Source organism: Quercus suber, unplaced genomic scaffold (genome assembly GCF_002906115.3).
Source record: "Quercus suber isolate HL8 unplaced genomic scaffold, Cork oak 2.0 scaffold_345, whole genome shotgun sequence".
In the NCBI taxonomy this organism is placed as follows: Eukaryota; Viridiplantae; Streptophyta; class Magnoliopsida; order Fagales; family Fagaceae; genus Quercus; species Quercus suber.
In genome coordinates, this window is record NW_027069797.1 from 1 (window position 1) to 19,365 (window position 19,365).

The following is a 19,365-nucleotide window of genomic DNA, read 5'->3' on the forward strand; positions in this document are numbered from 1 at the left end:
TATATATATATATATATAAAATCCATAGTCATAAAAGGGAGGGAGAGTAGAGAGAGAAAAGACTTTATGATGGGAAATTTAAAAAACACAATACCAAAACACATTTTAATAAATAAATTAAAAACTATCAACCTTAATTAGAGTTATAAGAAAGAACAAAAATTCACCCAAAAAAAGTAGAGAGAGAGAGAGAGAGAGAGAGAGAGAGAGTACTCACAATTTTTGTGTGGAAAAAATATGGATTGAATGTGAGAAATGATATCAAATTTATACAAAATAAAATGGAAAGAAGAAGAATCAAATTATAAGAAAAGGAAAAAGAAGAAGGAAGTGTAACGGTAATGCAGATGGTAGTGGGGAAGGTAAAGGCAAAGAGGGAAGAGAAAGATTTGAGAAAGTTTAATTGTAGGTGTGAACTAATAAGGAAAAGAAGAGGTTTTTGTTTTTGTTTTTATTATTATTATTATTATTTTGTCGAGAGTAGTGAGAAGAAAAGTTTAAAAGAGAGGAAAAAAAAAAAAAAACAAAATAAAAGAGGTAGAAAATAAGTAGATGATATGACTCAATAATTGAGTAGCAAAATTTATTGCATATATTAATGTATAGAAGAATGGAAATAAAATAACACTCAATGTTGAAAGGAACTTATAATATAGACTGATGATACATAGAAAATCAGAAGGCTGAATGCTCCGGGTTTCAATGGGCTAGTGGATGCTTGGAAGGCCTGAAAAGAAAGAAACACAAGATCACAGGTGGCTGGGGTGAATCGGCCAAGAACCCTTCGATGCTTAAGTTAGTTTTTTCTCTAAGACTCAAGAATTCCAACTTTATAAGTGGTGGAAACTTACTTTCATTTGATATGGGTGAGTCCTTTTATAGTGAACTTTGGAGTGGTTACTTGTTTTGTAACTTCCTCAACGTGGATGGAAGTTAGAAGGTTTAAATGTAACTTCCACAATTGCTATGGAAGTTTAAAACGTTTAGTATTATCTTCTACAACTACTATCAGAAGTTAGGAACTTAGTAGGAAGTTATAGCGATAAATAAGGATTTTGCTCATACTTTCTTAATAGTAAAATGTGGTCCGAATTATAAGCTTTTGAACATAAATTTATGGTAAAAATGCAAAACTAACCCTCTAACTTTCACTCTTTTTCATTTCAGTCCTCTAACTTTCAATTTTTTGTCAATGCAGGATTCTGTTAAAACCCAATTATAAGCTACCGTTAAATGTTACTAAAACGATGCCGTTTTCCCTTTTTTTTTTTTAATTTTATTTTATTTTGGAATTAAAAGAAAAATCTGTAAAAAATAAAAAAATAACAACAACAACAACAACAATAGGCCGCTGGCGAAGCCGTTAACTATTACAGACCTGTCGCCGGCTTTGATGCACGGGTCGCAGCTCTGGGTTGCTTACCAAGGTGTTCCTGGTGCGAACTTTGAAGTCGTGATCGGAAAAGCTTACCCGAACTACAAAACCATTCCTTGTGACCAGTTCAAAATGGCTTTCCAAGCTGTTGAGCCTTGGATTGCTGATCGAGCTGTGCTCCTAATCGAAAACTCACTCGGTGACTCGATTCACAGAAACTACGACCTCTTGCTCCTCCACCGCCTCCACATAGTCAGCAAGGTCCAATTACCCGTACACCATTGCCTCTTGGCTTTACCGGAGGTCTAAAAGAGTGCTTGACTCGAGTCATCTCACACCCATAAGCCTTAGCTCAGTGCAAACTCACCCTTACGAAACTTGGCCTCAACGTCGCATGTGAGGCAGTCAACGACACAGCAGGAGCGGCCGAGTTCGTCATTGCCAACAACCTCCGCGATAGCCAACGCACGCGCCGCGGGTCTCTACGGGATGAACATCTCACCGACGGAATCCAGGACAACTCGAGCAACGTGACCAGGTTTATCATGCTGGCCCGAGAGCCCATAATACCTCGCACTGACTGCCCATTCAAGATGAGCAATGTGTTCGCGCATGACAAGGGGACCTCGGTCTTGTTCAAGGTCCTGTCGGCATTCGCATTCAGGAACATCAGCCTGACGAAGATCTAGTCGAGGCCACAAATCACACACCTTAATTTTGAAATTTTTTTTAAAAAAATTTTTTTAAAAAAGAGGGAAAACTTAATGACATTAACGGCAGCCATAACTGGGATTAATGGAATCCTGCATTGATANATTGAAGTTAGAAGACTGATTGACAAAACTGAAAATTAGAGGACTGAAATGAAAAAAGAGTGAAAATTAGAAGGTCAGTTTTGCATTTTTGTCTAAATATATATTTTGAAAGTTTTTAAAGTGTTTGGGAGGTTATCTAGGTGCTTCTATGCTGGACGATCATTTTACCCTTGGACGACTTCTTATGCTAGACGACCTTCTTATATTGGGACAACTTTCTTGGACTTGGACGACACTATGGACGAACTGGAGATGGTCCAATTTTGGTTCACCATCATAGACAATATTTGCATGTGATGGCGTGTAGTGCATCATATTGGTCACAAAGAATTAATTTTGCAATAGACAATCAATAAAGATGGAAAACCAAAAAGAGAAATATATATATATATATATATGTGTGTGTGTGTGTGTGTGTGTGTAATGTTGTGGCCACTGATGTAGCTCAATAGGAACGTAGTAATAATAAATAAAAGAACTTTCAAAATAAACAATAGATAATTAGAGTTATGATGGGTGGTGTATCACTTTGGGTGTAGTGCAATAGACGATTCTTAAAATTTAAAAAAAAAAAAAAAAATTGCAAGAGACAATCAATAAAGATGGAAAACTAAAAGAAAAAAAAAATAGTGACATAGCCACTTATATGACTCAATAAAAGCATAACAACAGTAAATAATACACTTCAACTTATATATATATATATATATATAGATAAAAGCTACTGTGATTATGTCAAAACAAATAGACAAAAAAATTAGAAATATGAGGAAAAAAAAGTTTTGGTTTGATAGTGCCTTTACCTCTTTGTATATATCTTTGTAATGTGAATATTTATTCAACTTATTTCTTAGAAAAAAAAAAGTATAGTATACTAGATTTTTCAATTAAATTTAAATATAATAATTGTATTATGCAATATGCATCAATCTAATGATTTCAATTAGAAATTACAAAATTTTTTCACAGAATCACGAAGAGTGAAAGAGATTAAGGGTTTAATTTTCTTATAAAAATATTAAGACTGAACATTAATTATGGGATATAACTTCTTCTACAAGAAATATTACTACTTTTACCAAATCATCTACAAATTAAAGGTTTTACGCTGGTTAATTCATTGTTTGATACGACAATTTATTAATAACTAATAATTTGGTAGAGTTTATATATACAATTGCATACTTGAATTTGTAAGTGGTTCTAGTTAATTTAATTGGTAAAGTCTTCGATGGTTGTATAAGATCTTAGGGGTTTAATTTCCGTATACACCAAAACTAATTAGTGTTTTGATTTGATGATAAAGAGCGCTCATTAGGCGCGGACGTTATGCATTGAAAGTCTCTCTCAAAAAAGAAAAGTAAAATTAAGTTTAGAGTTAAGAAAATGAAAAAAAAAAAAAAATCATATATATGTGTGTACACACACACAACTAGACTTTGTATTTATTTCTAAGGAAAAAAAACTATGTACCGTTATTTTGGTGTTGTATATCCAGTCTTTTAATTAAATTTAAATATATTCTTATATTAACCAATAAATATGTTATTATTTTTTTAAAATAATTAAATTTAATGTAGTTATGTATTTGAATTTAATCCAACTACCTAATCTATTGCATCTACAATATATATCTAAGTTTTTTTTTTCCTATTTGTAATTAACATGCGAAGCCCACAGAGGAATTTTAGACTCAGTTAAAAGGAAGAGCAGCTCCATGCTTATTTTGTGCAATCAGTGCAAGACAACAATAAATTGACAGTCTTTTTTTTTTTTTTGGAGAAACAAATTGACAGTTTAATATAGTCCCCTTTATTTATTTATTTATTTTGAGAGCAGTGTCTATTGTAATTGAAATGGTGAATGAGTTTTCAATTAGCATTTGCACTTATTTTTTAGGCATACATAGACTTAGGGGTGTTCGCGGTGCGGTGTAGTGCGGTTTTTGGTCATTTTTAGCACCACATTTTGCAGTACAGTTTAGCTAAAATTATAACTGTACCGCACCTTATTTTTGCGGTCACATGTGCGATGCGGTGCAGTATAGTACGATTTAGAGTTTAACCAAAATCATAACCGCACCGCACCTCATTTTTGCGGTCACATATATGGTGCTATATATAAGATGAGGTTTGAAGTTTGTATATTTTTCAAATTTTGGGCATTTCCTACCCATCCCAAAACTAATTTCCCCTTTTTTTTTGGCCAAGTTTTAAATTATTTAGCTAGTTTTTCTTTGTTTTGGGTTGGCTTTTCTAGTCAACACTTGCTAGGGTTATCAATTTTTTTTTTTTTTGAAAAACTAGGGTTATTAAACTATTAATAATATATTTAATATTAAAAATAAATAAGTATATTAATATATAGAGAGAGTGCGGTGTGGTGTGGTTTATGCGGTTTTTTTATTATAAACTGCAAACCACACTGCACCATGCAGTGCAGTGTATTGTTACTTGCGGTACGGTGCGGTTATGCTATTTTGTAAGCAATTTTGGTATGGTTTTTACGATTTGTGTGATTTATGCGGTTTTGTGAACACACCTATAGGTCATACACAGACTTTGAAACTGGCATATACCAATGGACTCAATGCTAAGAGAGAGTAGGTTGGAACTATATATGGTCGTGTACAACACCTTATATATATGGCTTATTCTTCTTCATTTGTTAGAATTGTAATCATTCTCAGAAAGATAGTGATCGAAAACAGAATTAAAAACGAAAGATGGATGAGCTACCATAAATGGATTTCTTATGTGATTATAAGAAGATTTGTAAACCAAAACAAAAGGAAAAGAAAAGGTAGACAAATAGTATTGTATGAAAGGCGTTATAATAGACACAATTCACGTGAATTCTCTGCTCGTGCTTCAAAGTTCGGGCAAAATCACACCGTGCGTATTCACAAACTGAAATCGTGGGTTAAATTCACGATTTCAGTTATTGAAACACACAGTAATAAATGTTTTTATTTATTTATTTTTTATTTAAGAAAACAGTAATAAATGCTTTTAGATTGTCCAATAATTGAAATGTTTGGGGTATTTTATGGGTGGTCCTTCTCAAGTTTGCACGTATAAATTATGTTGGTCAATCAGATTCATGCTTTAAGTATGGCTTGGCTTGTAATATATATATATATATATAAAAAATAAAATAAAAACCTTATTAAGTCATGCATTTATGACCTATTTACTAGTATGAAAGTTGCATAAAATAAAGAGATGATATTCAGGCAATCGATGAATTGTTAAGAAAAAAAATGTATTCCCTTTTAATATGTCTCAATAACTATAATCGTAAAATGCTTTAACTTCTCAAGAGCCTTGATTAGTCTATTGACTATTCTCGTTTACAAGGGATATTAAAATTATGAGAAATGCTACGTCTACAATAATTTTATAATATTTTTACAACAAATCACAGGTAGTTAGTTGTTATTGGTTCAAATTTGAAACTAACACTAAGATTAATTTTTTGCCTCAACAATAACAACCAGTAACAACCTGCTACTTAGGATTTGTTGTAAAAATGTTGTAAAAATGTTGTAGACATATCATTTCTCTAAAATTATATGAAATCTCCTCTCTTCTAACTATAAATGCTTGTGGGGTGCGGGGGCAAGAGCTAGGATTCAAGTTTTCAAGAGGGAGTTTCACACACATATACACTTAAATTAGGCTAGAGTAGAAATTCTATCTTGTAATATATATATATATATATAAAAGTATTTTTTTTAATTAAAAACGATTTAAGCTGCATTGGTTATCTAGACATATGCAGCATTAGATCAAATTGGACTTTCCTGTTATAAATAACCCAATATTTTATAGTGAAACTTCTCAAGAGCCTTGATTAGTCTATTGACTATTCTCGTTTACAAGGGATATTAAAATTATGAGAAATGCTACGTCTACAATAATTTTATAATATTTTTACAACAAATCACAGGTAGTTAGTTGTTATTGGTTCAAATTTGAAACTAACACTAAGATTAATTTTTTGCCTCAACAATAACAACCAGTAACAACCTGCTACTTAGGATTTGTTGTAAAAATGTTGTAAAAATGTTGTAGACATATCATTTCTCTAAAATTATATGAAATCTCCTCTCTTCTAACTATAAATGCTTGTGGGGTGCGGGGGCAAGAGCTAGGATTCAAGTTTTCAAGAGGGAGTTTCACACACATATACACTTAAATTAGGCTAGAGTAGAAATTCTATCTTGTAATATATATATATATATATAAAAGTATTTTTTTTAATTAAAAACGATTTAAGCTGCATTGGTTATCTAGACATATGCAGCATTAGATCAAATTGGACTTTCCTGTTATAAATAACCCAATATTTTATAGTGAATTTGAAACTTACACCTTAGTTAAGATATTCATATATTCTTCTAGTTCTCTTTAATTATATTAAAAAAAAAAAATCACACAAGTTGCACCTAATGGGAGGGAAATCTGGTCAAAGTTTTTGACATGCGAAATTTGGATATTCATGTCGTTGAGTTTTCACAAGCATGAATTGGTTGTGCCTCAAGAGCCTTAGAGCTTAATTTACACTTCTTGAAATTTCTAATAAAATGTTCAAAGTTCAAATCCTTCCTCCACTCTTACTTATAATTATCAAATTAATATATATATATATATATAAAGAATTGATTTTGTGACTTTATTTACAAATTAAAATCACATAGTCATTAGTATTTTATTTTTATTTATTTTTAATTTTGGAAAAACAACTTAAAATCAAGGTATCACATTTCTTTTTTTGTTGCAAAAATATTATTTTAGTCCTTACATTTTGGGGTCATTGTCAATTTGGAAGTAATTAATTTGTTCCTTAATACTTTCAACTTGCAATCAATTTGGTCTCTATTGTCAACTTACTAATGAAATTTGATTATAAGTTTATTACACATTGAAAATATCATGAATCAAATTGACTACTACCTAAATGGTATTCTTCTTTTGTGTGTGTGTGTGTGTGCGCGCGCGCGCGCTTATATTAGTGTGTGTGTGTGTGTGTGCCCGCGCGCGCGTGTGCGTGCGCGCACTTATATTAGTGTGACACGTCTTGTCTTATTGCACCAAATAGACATGCAAAAAGCTTGCTCAATACTAATGGATTTCTATGAACAACGATATCATCATATTCTTTCTATTAAGAGTTTTTTTTTTTTTTTTTTAAAAGTAATTTGATAGTTGGAGGGGATGGGAGATTTGAACTCTAAATGTATCAGTTAGAACTACCAGGAGTTGCAAACCCGTTGAACCACGGGGTTCTAAACATTAAGAAAACCTATTTTGAATATCTTTATTCCCATTTATTATATGGGGAAAATATGGGCTCGTTATCCTAGACTGACCTCATTTTAGCCTTTTCCAACTCTATTTGATGTATGCGGATGAAATTCATGCATGCACATTTAATACACAATAATAAATGTCATTACTTTTGGGTTATCACTTGAACACTTAGTATGTACTTAAATCTATCATCGCGCACCCTTAATGCGGTGGTCACTCTACAAGTATAAATACTTGTGGGGTATTGGGGGCAAGGGTCGGAATTTAAGTTTCTAGGAGGGAGATTTACACATATATACATTTAGATTAGGCTAGAGTAGAAATTCTATCTTGTATAATATATATATATATATATCTACAATAATGTACTTCTTAATACAATAATAATACCATAGATAAACCAATTTTGATATTTTTTACAGGGTAGATATTCAATAATTACTTTTAATTCAAAGAAATTGTTAGAGCGACGACTTTATTAATGTTCTTAATATTGTGTTTTTTTTTTTTTTAATAATTTTTTATTGATGGGTTAATATTATGTTCTTAATAATACTTTATAACTGAAGGGCTCTTGATCTAGACCAACCCATTTTGGTCGTCTCCCAGTCCCAACTATTTATTAACACAAGTGGCTGGACCCTCTACCAGCGCCAATGGGCCTATCCACATTGATGATGTCTAGTCCCTAGAGCAATGAGATCAACAAACCAAACCTCCATTTCTATTTTTTTGATTTTTTTTTTTTTTTTTTTTGATAATCCAAACCTCCATTTCTAGCCCAAAAAAGAAAAGTTCCAGCCATCTAGACTATGCCACACCCACATGTTAACACAAAAAACCATTGTTATGAATATCGTTTTGGAGCCCGTTTCAGTTTGTCTATTGGAATGAAATATTTCGGTACTGGCCTATTTCGGCGTACCGTTTTAAACCGTTTCGAATTACCATAAAATAAATATATATATATATATAAAATATAATATAATAGATTTAATTTATTTACTTTTTTTTAAAAAAATCTCAAATAAAGTAAGCATATGGTTATTAAAAAATTATTTGTTGCATTTTTGTAAATAAAGTGAACATGTTGACTAATTAATAACTAAGAACATTCTTGAGAAAGTAACTTTTCCCATTTCCCAAACCCACCGACGTGAACCTCCCCATCTGGCCATCTCTTTATCACCTACCCCATTTATTTCCTTTGTCTCAGACACTTCTCAAGACACTTCTCAATGTTCTTATCCAAGAGTTTCAACTTTCAAAAATCTGGAGCCTCACACCACTCACCAGTACTCTGTCACGGTGTCTCCTCTTTGTTCTATTTTTCGTTTCTTCTAATTCTTTATTTCTCTGCTGTGTTTGTTTCATTTTGTTCTTCATTATTGTTTTTCATTCCCGTGTTTTTTCTTCTCAGTTTTAAACAGAGACAAAGGCAGTGGATCTCTTTTTCTCTTTTTCTTTTTTCTTTTTTTCTGATAAAGCAGTGGGTCGGACATCAAATTCAGGGGAAAAAGGCCAAAGATTCATATCGGCCGAAAATTTAATCTCGGCCGGTATTGACCGAAACGAACCGGAACTCCCGAAGTAGCCCGAAATGGGCCGAAATTTCACCCGAGGTGAAAAAGGGGTGGTAGCTGTTTCGGTTTACTCACCGGTACGAGATATTCCGACCATTCCGGCCGGAACGGAACGGTATTAATAACAATGCAAAAAACAAAAGTGATAGTTTCGTCACTCTACCATCTCTCCCTCCAATCCTAACTTCCTAATTAATCTCCCCCACCTTTTACAAGAATGTCCCACATAAGTCCCTATTAATATTAGAGGGATGCTACGTCTACAACAATTTTACAATATTTTTACAACAAATCACAGGTGGTTAGTTATTATTGGTTCAAATTTGAAACTAATATTAAGATTACTTTTTTGTTCCAACAATAACAACCAGTAACAACCTGCCACTTAGAATTTGTTGTAAAAATGTTATAAAAATGTTGTAGACATATCATTTCTCTTAATATTATTATCCAAACCCACCACCATGCAAATCGCATATTAGATTCACTAAACACGGGTGATTAAGATATTAATAGCTTCATGCAACAAAAAAAAAATCGAATCTATTTCCTTAAAAAACTGTAAAATAAGTCCCATGCAATGCAACTACGCAAAGGTCACATATACTTGAAATAGAAAGTTTAAACCACGCCCCCCAAATAGCGCGTCAACATTCCTGTTACCCAAATTAAAAAAAAAAAAAAAAAAGTTACTGATGTTTATTAAAATTGATCTAAAGTTTCACTTAATAAAAAAATTAGATAGATAAAAGAAAAAATTCATAAAATTGACCTCACAACTTATTTTAATGTATACTTTTTTCTCTATAAAACTGACCCACAAAAAAAAAAAAAAACATAAAGTTGCAAAAAAAAAAGAAAAAAAAGAAAAAAAAATGTAACACTTGTTGCTCATTGAAACACAATCTTTAACCGATTTTTCGTTAAGAAAAAGATTAGCCAAAAATCTGAGAGAGAGAGAGAAACCAACATGCGGTTACAAAAAAGTGCACAACCCTTCAGTCTCTTCCACTTCCAAAGGTTGCAATGTCTTGGATTTGTAGCAGCATTTTTATAAGGGACTATCCAACCATGTTCCACCACGTCATCATATGGTGCAATGCCACTGTGGGTCCTAGCGGAGCTGGCAGGATCTTGTAGTGAGAGTCACAAACGAAGGAAGGAACGAGGGGAAGGGAATTTTGTTAGTTTGTTTGGACATGGACATGGGGGCATTTCTCTTCTCTTTTTCTTTCTAAAAGGAGTTAGAGTTCTATCCACTTGGGTCCCACATTGCCCACAACTTCTTTTGTTGGTTCTCCACCTTTTTTGTTGTTCAGATCCTCTTTGGTGGAATCATCATCTCTTTGCAGAATCTATCTTTTCCCACGTTTATCTTTCTCAACTCTTTTCTCTCTCTCTCTCTCTCTCTCTCTCTCTCTCTTTAACTGTTAGTTCTTTCGAGTTTTTACCTCGCTTATTCTTATGTTGGGTCAACAATTTTCATGTGTTTCTTGCTGTTTTTATGTGATTTTCAGTTTAAGTTTTGTTTTTTTTGAGGTGGGTTGGTTTTGCTTACTTTAAAAGTACTTGTGGTTTTTTAGCTAACTTTCTGTGTTAGCGTTTGTTTATTTTTGGTTTTCAGTAAAAAATGGTGATTTTGTGAAGTGGGGTTGGTTTTAAGTACTTGTTAATTTGTGTTTTATAATGTATTGTTGCTGTTTGTTTATATTATTCAATCAGAAGATTTGGTCAATTGAGGTGGGTTGATATTGGGGACCAGTGAAGAAGTGAATTTTTCAAAAAGTGACTGATTTTGCTGCTTGGGTACCTGAATTTTTTGGTTTATACGATTGAAGTTTTCCCAAAAGTTGTCTTTTTGAAGTAGGTCGTTCTTGGGTAATTGTGGACTTGTATTTGTTTGATGAAACAGTTAAAATTTTGCTTTGTGGCTAGGCAGGTCTTTTGGTTTATGATTGTGGGTTTTGTATAAAAGAATGGAAATGGGATTTTTTTGTGAAGTTGGTGAACATATTAGGATTTGTCAGTGGGGATAGTGGTGAAGGAATAGAAGGATGAGAGGAGGAAAAGATGAGCAAAAGGTGTTAAGCCCTATGTTTCCTAGGCTTCATGTAAATGATACAGAGAAAAGAGGGCCAAAACCACCTCCAAGGAACAAAATGGCTCTCTATGAACAGCTCAGTGTTCCATCTCAAAGGTTCACACCTGGTTCAGCGTCCATGTTGCCAATTCGGTCCAAAAACAGCAGTAGCTTGGTTCCTTTGATATCCTCGAGCCATGTGAGTAAACAATTTATGGCTTTATGTTCATTAGTCATTGATTTATAGTTCACATAGACAATAGTTTTGGTGTTAATAACTGTTTAAATTTACTGTTTCTGTTTGGTATGTAAACAGTGACATATTGACATGCCTTGTCTGTGCACTATCCTGTCATAGGTAGATACTGTTGAATAAAATTTATACTGTTTGATTGAACAATGACTTTGTTATTTGAGTTAATCATGCTGGGAAGAACCTGTCTTGTTTGAGATTTCTAGTGGCTCTAGGAGGCTTATGGATTTATTGTCCCCCATCATCCCCAATTTCTGCTTCTGGTTCTGCAAGGTGGCTCTGGATTTGAAAAATCCTATCATGGATCACTTTTGATGGCAAGTTTCACTGCCTTGTATTAAAATGGGTTTTACTAAACATATGGAAAGGTTTTCGGAATGAATATAATAAAATTGGCCTCACAACTTATTTTAATGTATACTTTTTTCTCTATAAAACTGACCCACAAAAAAAAAAAACATAAAGTTGCAAAAAAAGATAAGAATGTAGCACTTGTTGCTCATTGAAACACAATCTTTAACCGATTTTTCGTTAAGAAAAAGATTAGCCAAAAATCTGAGAGAGAGAGAGAGAAACCAACATGTGGTTACAAAAAAGTACATAACCCTTCAGTCTCTTCCACTTCCAAAGGTTGCAATGTCTTGGATTTGTAGCAGCATTTTTATAAGGGACTATCCAACCATGTTCCACCACGTCATCATATGGTGCAATGCCATTGTGGGTCCTAGCGGAGCTGGCAGGATCTTGTAGTGAGAGTCACAAACGAAGGAAGGAACGAGGGGAGGGAATTTTGTTAGTTTGTTTGGAGATGGACATGGGGGCATTTCTCTTCTCTTTTTCTTTCTAAAAGGAGTTAGAGTTCTATCCACTTGGGTCCCACATTGCCCACAACTTCTTTTGTTGGTTCTCCACCTTTTTTGTTGTTCAGATCCTCTTTGGTGGAACCATCATCTCTTTGCAGAATCTATCTTTTCCCAAATTTATCTTTCTCAACTCTTTTCTCTCTCTCTCTCTCTTTAACTGTTAGTTCTTTCTAGTTTTTACCTCGCTTATTCTTACGTTGGGTCAACAATTTTCATGTGTTTCTTGCTGTTTTTATGTGATTTTCAGTTTAAGTTTTGGTTTTTTTGAGGTGGGTTGGTTTTGCTTACTTTAAAAGTACTTGTGGTTTTTTAGCTAACTTTCTGAGTTAGCGTTTGTTTATTTTTGGTTTTCAGTAAAAAATGGTGATTTTGTGAAGTGGGGTTGGTTTTAAGTACTTGTTAATTTGTGTTTTATAATGTATTGTTGCTGTTTGTTTATATTATTCAATCAGAAGATTTGGTCAATTGAGGTGGGTTGATATTGGGGACCAGTGAAGAAGTGAATTTTTCAAAAAGTGACTGATTTTGCTGCTTGGGTACCTGAATTTTTTGGTTTATACGATTGAAGTTTTCCCAAAAGTTGTCTTTTTGAAGTAGGTCGTTCTTGGGTAATTGTGGACTCGTATTTGTTTGATGAAACAGTTAAAATTTTACTTTGTGGCTAGGCAGGTCTTTTGGTTTATGATTGTGGGTTTTGTATAAAAGAATGGAAATGGGATTTTTTTTGTGAAGTTGGTGAACATATTAGGATTTGTCAGTGGGGATAGTGGTGAAGGAATAGAAGGATGAGAGGAGGAAAAGATGAGCAAAAGGTGTTAAGTCCTATGTTTCCTAGGCTTCATGTAAATGATACAGAGAAAAGAGGGCCAAAACCACCTCCAAGGAACAAAATGGCTCTCTATGAACAGCTCAGTGTTCCATCTCAAAGGTTCACCCCTGGTTCAGCGTCCATGTTGCCAATTCGGTCCAAAAACAGCAGTAGCTTGGTTCCTTTGATATCCTCGAGCCATGTGAGTAAACAATTTATGGCTTTATGTTCATTAGTCATTGATTTATAGTTCACATAGACAATAGTTTTGGTGTTAATAACTGTTTAAATTTACTGTTTCTGTTTGGTATGTAAACAGTGACATATTGACATGCCTTGTCTGTGCACTATCCTGTCATAGGTAGATACTGTTGAATAAAATTTATACTGTTTGATTGAACAATGACTTTGTTATTTGAGTTAATCATGCTGGGAAGAACCTGTCTTGTTTGAGATTTCTAGTGGCTCTAGGAGGCTTATGGATTTATTGTCCCCCATCATCCCCAATTTCTGCTTCTGGTTCTGCAAGGTGGCTCTGGATTTGAAAAATCCTATCATGGATCACTTTTGATGGCAAGTTTCACTGCCTTGTATTAAAATGGGTTTTACTAAACATATGGAAAGGTTTTCGGAATGAATATGAATGCTTTTACTTCTGTGGTATTTTATCTTGTCTGATCATGTGAAGTCATCCATTGTTGTAGGCTGATGACCACCAAAAGAGTATCTTTACTCAGCTCTGCAACTCCTCTTCTTCTCATCGAGCAGAGAATCTCCACTCTTGTTCTTTCGCTGGGGTTAAGTTGAACAATAAGGTGGCAAGTCATGAACAGAATTCCAAGAAGCCTACAACTTGTCAAAGTTTGAATGCCACAAGGCTATTGTCATCATCTGCTAAATGCAAATCATTTCAATCATACAAATTTTCCAAATTTAAGAGCTACTCTTCAAAGAAGCTCGGAGATGGGGATGAGAGAGTTCCTACCCCTGGCCAAGGAATAATTCCACATCGCAGCAACAGTCAGTGCAGCAGAGAAAGGGAAAAATTCCCTCGCTTGAGCTTAAACCCTTCAGTTAAACTTCAAAATGCTTCTGATAGGCAGTCAATTAGAAATGACCTAAAGTCAACAGAATTTGTGATGCAGCAAGCTGAAGAGGACTCAAGATTGTCTCAGAGTAATCAGGGCCCTGGGGAAGGGTCAGATTCAATCACATCAACTAGATATAAGAATTTGGTGGATACGTCTTTAACCCCGTCAAATAAAGTTAAAAATTCTGAATCATTAAAGAGAATACATGCAACTTCTGATCAAGAAAAAAGAAGCAGTTTGGTGGATAAGTTGAACAGATTACAAGATTCTAATACACAGTTGCAACAAGTGTATGTGGCTGCGCAAGACAGAACAACCCTCAGAGATGACATCATAAAATGCAGAATAGGCATAGGTAAGGAAAACACTTCAAAGTTGAGAAGTGAATCATGCTCGAAGCCATCAATTGGAGACCATTATCAAAGTCTTAATGGGCTTACAAATGGCACTGAGTGTCGTGAAGAAAAGAAATGTGGATCTATGTCGGCTTTGGATATCTCCCCTGATGATGTTGTTGGAGTGATAGGTGAGAAACTATTCTGGAAAGCGAGAAGAGCTATTGTCAAGTAAGTATCTCTTGCCTGGTGATTGCTGTGTGCATTTACTTCTGCTTAGCTATTTAGAAAAGAAAGAAAGAGAAGAATCCGTTGTAAATTATTTATAGCGTTTTAGCATCCATATCTAGATAAGATCTGCCCATAAATTTAACTTCATATGCATTGATTGGTGTAGCTGCACTAAATCATTTTATTATCAAATGAGTTCTTAATTTAAGATCTGCTGTATCCATTTATTTGTGGTCTGGTTTGAAGAATCTGATTTATGGTTGCACATGCTTGTGCAAGTTGTAGAAAGTTTTGATAATTGATTTGTCATTGTCATTCTAATGTATTCTTGGTTATGGTAACAGTTTAAAGTTCTCTCTCTCTCTCTCTCTCTCTCTCTCTCTCTCTCTCTTTCTCAGCACTAACCATTGACCCTTTTTTGTGTGTATGTTTTGGTTTTGGGAAGTAAATCATTGACGAATAGAACTAGTAATGGCAATTGTTCTCATTTTTTCCTACTAGAAACCCTACAATTAAGAATTTTGGACGTCTCTCAACATTCAACCATTAGACTCTGTTCATACTGCTCTGATGGCTTTGCTCATGCATTTACTTAAAAGTTATATTATATAGTATCATTTTTTATGGGTGAATTTGGTCAGGCCACCAATATTTTTTGTCTTTATACACATAAACACAATTGCTCAATACAGCTAAAGTTCACAATGGAAAGATTTTAAGGATATATACTTTTAGTACAATCATTTGATTGATAGACATTTTAAATGAAATTATGACATGATGACAAGATCAATGAAATAAAAAGGTACAATGATAACGCAAAATGAGAAACAAACGATAAAGACGTACAATTAGTACTATTAGGAAAACCATCTATTCTTTAATGAAATTTCCCATCTACACTTTAATCTTCTTTCTATTGCTGGGTTCTTCAGAACTGTTGCTATTGAGACAAATTTTTGTTTCTTGTGTGCATTTGTGTGAGTGTGTTTTCTTGTATACTCCAGCCCTTGTACCAGTTTACTTCAGTTCTTTTAAGCACCTCTTTTAATTAAATTTCCATTACTAATAGAAAACGTATCAGTTGACTTAAGGGTTCGGTTTTCAAGGGATGACTGACTCTGTAGCTATCTTGGAAGGTGTGTCTTCCATGGTTACATTGCATTTCTTCCTGTGTCTTAAAATTGTGCCTCCTTTCCATATAGGGTGTCAGCTGGACTGCTTTACATCGGATATAACATTTTGGAAGTTTGCAAGACTGGATCTATCTGCAGCTTACTTCATCTATATTCTATCACATACATTATTCTTAAAAGGGTCATTTCTTACTGTAAAGACTAAAACCTTTTGGACTGTAATTATAAAACGATTATTAGTGCAAACTGACCAACATTAAATCCTTAAGCCACTGACCAACGGAAAAAAGACTCTTTTTTTTTAAGGAAAAAAAAAAAAAAAAGGAAAATTGATCAATTGGGATCAGGAAAATGTGTTACAGATTTTTTTAAAGAAAAATGTGTTCAAATCCATTTGGAATCATTACACATTTCAGTATTGTAAAGCTTTAAAAAAAAATTTGCTTAACTTTGAATTGATGAGTGTTGAAATTATCAACATTACTTAACCAAAATAGTCATCTATCAATATTAATATTCACTATTATTTAAGGCTTGGTAGAATTAAATTTCTGATTGAGCTTGGAAGGGAAGTTTCTATATGTTTTAATGTTTTGTTTGATCGAAAATGTTGTTCTTCAAAATCTTTAATCAGCTTTTTGACAGCTTTTGTTTTTTTTTTGGCATGTCCAAATCTATCTTAAATACATTATATTGCTTGATCGAAAATGTTGTTCTTTCAAAATAATCAGCTTTTTGACAGTAAAAAAAAAAAAAAAAAAAAACCCGATGTCCAAACCTATCCTAAATACATTATATTACAACCCTCTCTTAAGGCATGGATTGTCAAATGGAATTTGCCAATATAAAAAATGTAACACATATATAGATGTGTGTGTCCAAATCTGGGAATCAACATCCTCAAAATTTGGGATAAGGCCGCCTCCTAGCTGCCTTTCTCAGATCCTGTGGAAGCCCTGTGTTCTAGACTTCTAGGTACCATGTCAAATTTTTAGATCATTACAGTCTTTCTTAAACCATACGGTATTCATGAGTTTGGGGAATGGGGATTGAAGGAGGTCAGAAACTTTTTTAGAGTGGTCTTTTTAGAGTTTTCAATGTAATATTCAAATCTGATGTCACATTTTTGGGATTTTTGGTTTACAGATTCTTACATCTTTATCAAGTAAGTGCATTTCTATTTTCGGGAATTTGTCAATCAAGAACACCTTATCTGTTTATAAGTAAAGTTCTTTTGCCTTTCTTGTTCTGGATGAACAATGTTTTCTTTATGGGTTTTACTAGACTAATCTCTTCCTTTTGGTTTTATCATCATTTACCATGTCTCTTAACCCACACCGTATGTGTTGAATTTGTTTGGTCTAACTTCTTACATGGACAATTTTTTTAATAAATTATACGTTTACTTTCCAAATTTTTTATGATTGGGTTTTTTTAGCTTTTGATACAACTTTTTTATGTTATTATTTTCAAGTCAACAAAGATTGTTCGCGGTGCAAGTGTTTGAGTTGCATAGACTGATAAAGGTAAGCTGGTCGTTGCTTGGTTAAACTGCCAATCTGCTTCTTCCATTAGATTTGTTCTGTGTTTCCTGGTTTTTGCAATCCAGTTTATGGAGAAAGCAGTTACATTACTCTTCATATTGGAACAGGTACAAAGATTGATTGCTGGCTCGCCGCATATTTTACTTGAAAATAACTTTTATTTGGGCAAGCCTTCAGTAAAAATATCTCCACTGAAGAAATTGCGGTCTGAATATGTTTCAGAACCAACAGCTCCCCCGATTGTTAAAGCAAAAGATAATTCTCCAAGATCAATTCCTATCACTGAATATCAAGATGAAAATGTGGTTAGTAAGTTCCCACTCCCTTCTGTCAATTATGACACCAGCAAAGAATTGAATACCGAGGAATCAAATTTTGGGATTTATTCTGCAAATCCTTCTTTAGCTCCTGGGAATACCTATATGAAACCAGGCCCGTGGTATTTCCAACCACCACCAGGAAATCATTGGTTAGTTCCTGAAATGTCTCCATCTGAAGGACTTGTGTACAAGCCCTCTGCAGGGTCATGTCCAACTGCAGGTTTCATGGCACCAGTATACAGCAACTGTGGGGCTATGAACCTGAGTCCAGGAAGTGTAGACTTTTTAAACACTGCTTATGGTGTTCCTGCTACTCCCCAGTGGATTGGAATTTTTCCAAGCACAACTGCTTTAGGCCAGACATACTTTCCTCCATATGGCACGTCAATCGTGCAACAATCTCTATCCGGTTCAGCTATTGAGCAAACAAGCCCATTTGCAGGAGTTCAGTTAGATGGGCAGGAAAATCAATTATCAGTTGGAGACATCAATCTTACATTACCTCAGCAAAGCTCATGTAACATATCCAGCCCGGTAAATCGAGTAATACCATGTCATGTTGGGAAATTCCCTGCATCAAAAGAGAGTGAATTACAGGGAAGTACAGCAAGCAGTCCCTTTGAGAGGGCCAAAGGAGATGCACTTCCTCTTTTTCCCCCATCACCGACAATTAAGGCATTGGATCAAAATGTGCCAAGTAGTGAGCATCGGACACAAGTGATTAAGGTTGTACCTCACAATCCAAGATCAGCAACTGAATCAGCAGTACGGATATTTCAGTCAATACAGGAAGAAAGGAAACAATTATGAGACATACTGAGCAGGGAATGAAGATCTGCATATTCGCTATAAACGTGTTTGATTATTTTGTATCTATAATCATCCTGTATCTATCATATGTTAATAAATTTGTAAATATATTTTTGAAAGATTGAAAAAGCTTTCAGTTTTTGCTTTGTACTTCCATGAATGTATTGAACAAAATTTTTGTTGGGAGTCATTCTTTGCCATATAGATGAAATTTGATAAAAAGGCACTGAACCTATTGGCAATGGTTGATAGTAACAGATATGCTTAAACAAGAAGAAAGGGCAATTTATATCAAATTATCAATGTAGACCCATTCATTGTTGGTTACTCGAGACCATTGCAATGAGGGCAAGCTTTGGTCATTGAAATCCCAGTTTCCTTCCTCTTTCATTCATTCTTTCCTAAAGTTCCTTCCTAAATATTCCAACTCTCCAAATAATATGGGGTTTCTTTCTTTTTTCAGTTTTCTTTAGTCTTTTGCTAGTTTGGACATGCATTTGAGTACCGGGTACCCCCAAAAAAGATACGGGTTGCTTAAGCATCTTTCCCTGCAGAAAGATTTAAATCATAGCACATAGGGTTTTTCACGGTTGAACTGTTGAGGGGGCGGGAGTAACAAAGATTCTATTCTCGTCAAACAAGCTCTTCCAAATCCTGCACTCAAAAAATGGTCACTTCCCATTTGTGTGGATGTGTGAATACCATTTGGTTATGAGTGAAACATCTTTCCACAAAAATTAATGCCCGGAGTATAGTTTACAAACTCTTTGAAGATGTCGACAGGCCAATACTCTATTGCCTCATTT

The 19,365-nt window shown here is 34.1% G+C and overlaps 1 protein-coding gene and 1 pseudogene across 1 annotated transcript; both read left to right on the plus strand.

The window, feature by feature from the left end:
* The first annotated feature begins 1,324 nt into the window (after positions 1-1,324).
* On the plus strand, positions 1,325-9,511 carry LOC112039395 (arogenate dehydratase 3-like; annotated as a pseudogene).
* Positions 9,512-12,195: 2,684 nt separating this feature from the next.
* Positions 12,196-18,709, plus strand: LOC112039415 (protein EARLY FLOWERING 3). Its single transcript, XM_024072293.2, has 4 exons — positions 12,196-13,294; positions 13,797-14,749; positions 17,360-17,411; positions 17,537-18,709. Exons 1-4 carry the CDS (start codon positions 13,070-13,072, stop codon positions 18,557-18,559), a joined length of 2,253 nt encoding a protein of 750 aa, XP_023928061.2. The 5' UTR covers positions 12,196-13,069; the 3' UTR covers positions 18,560-18,709.
* The last annotated feature ends 656 nt before the right edge of the window (positions 18,710-19,365 follow it).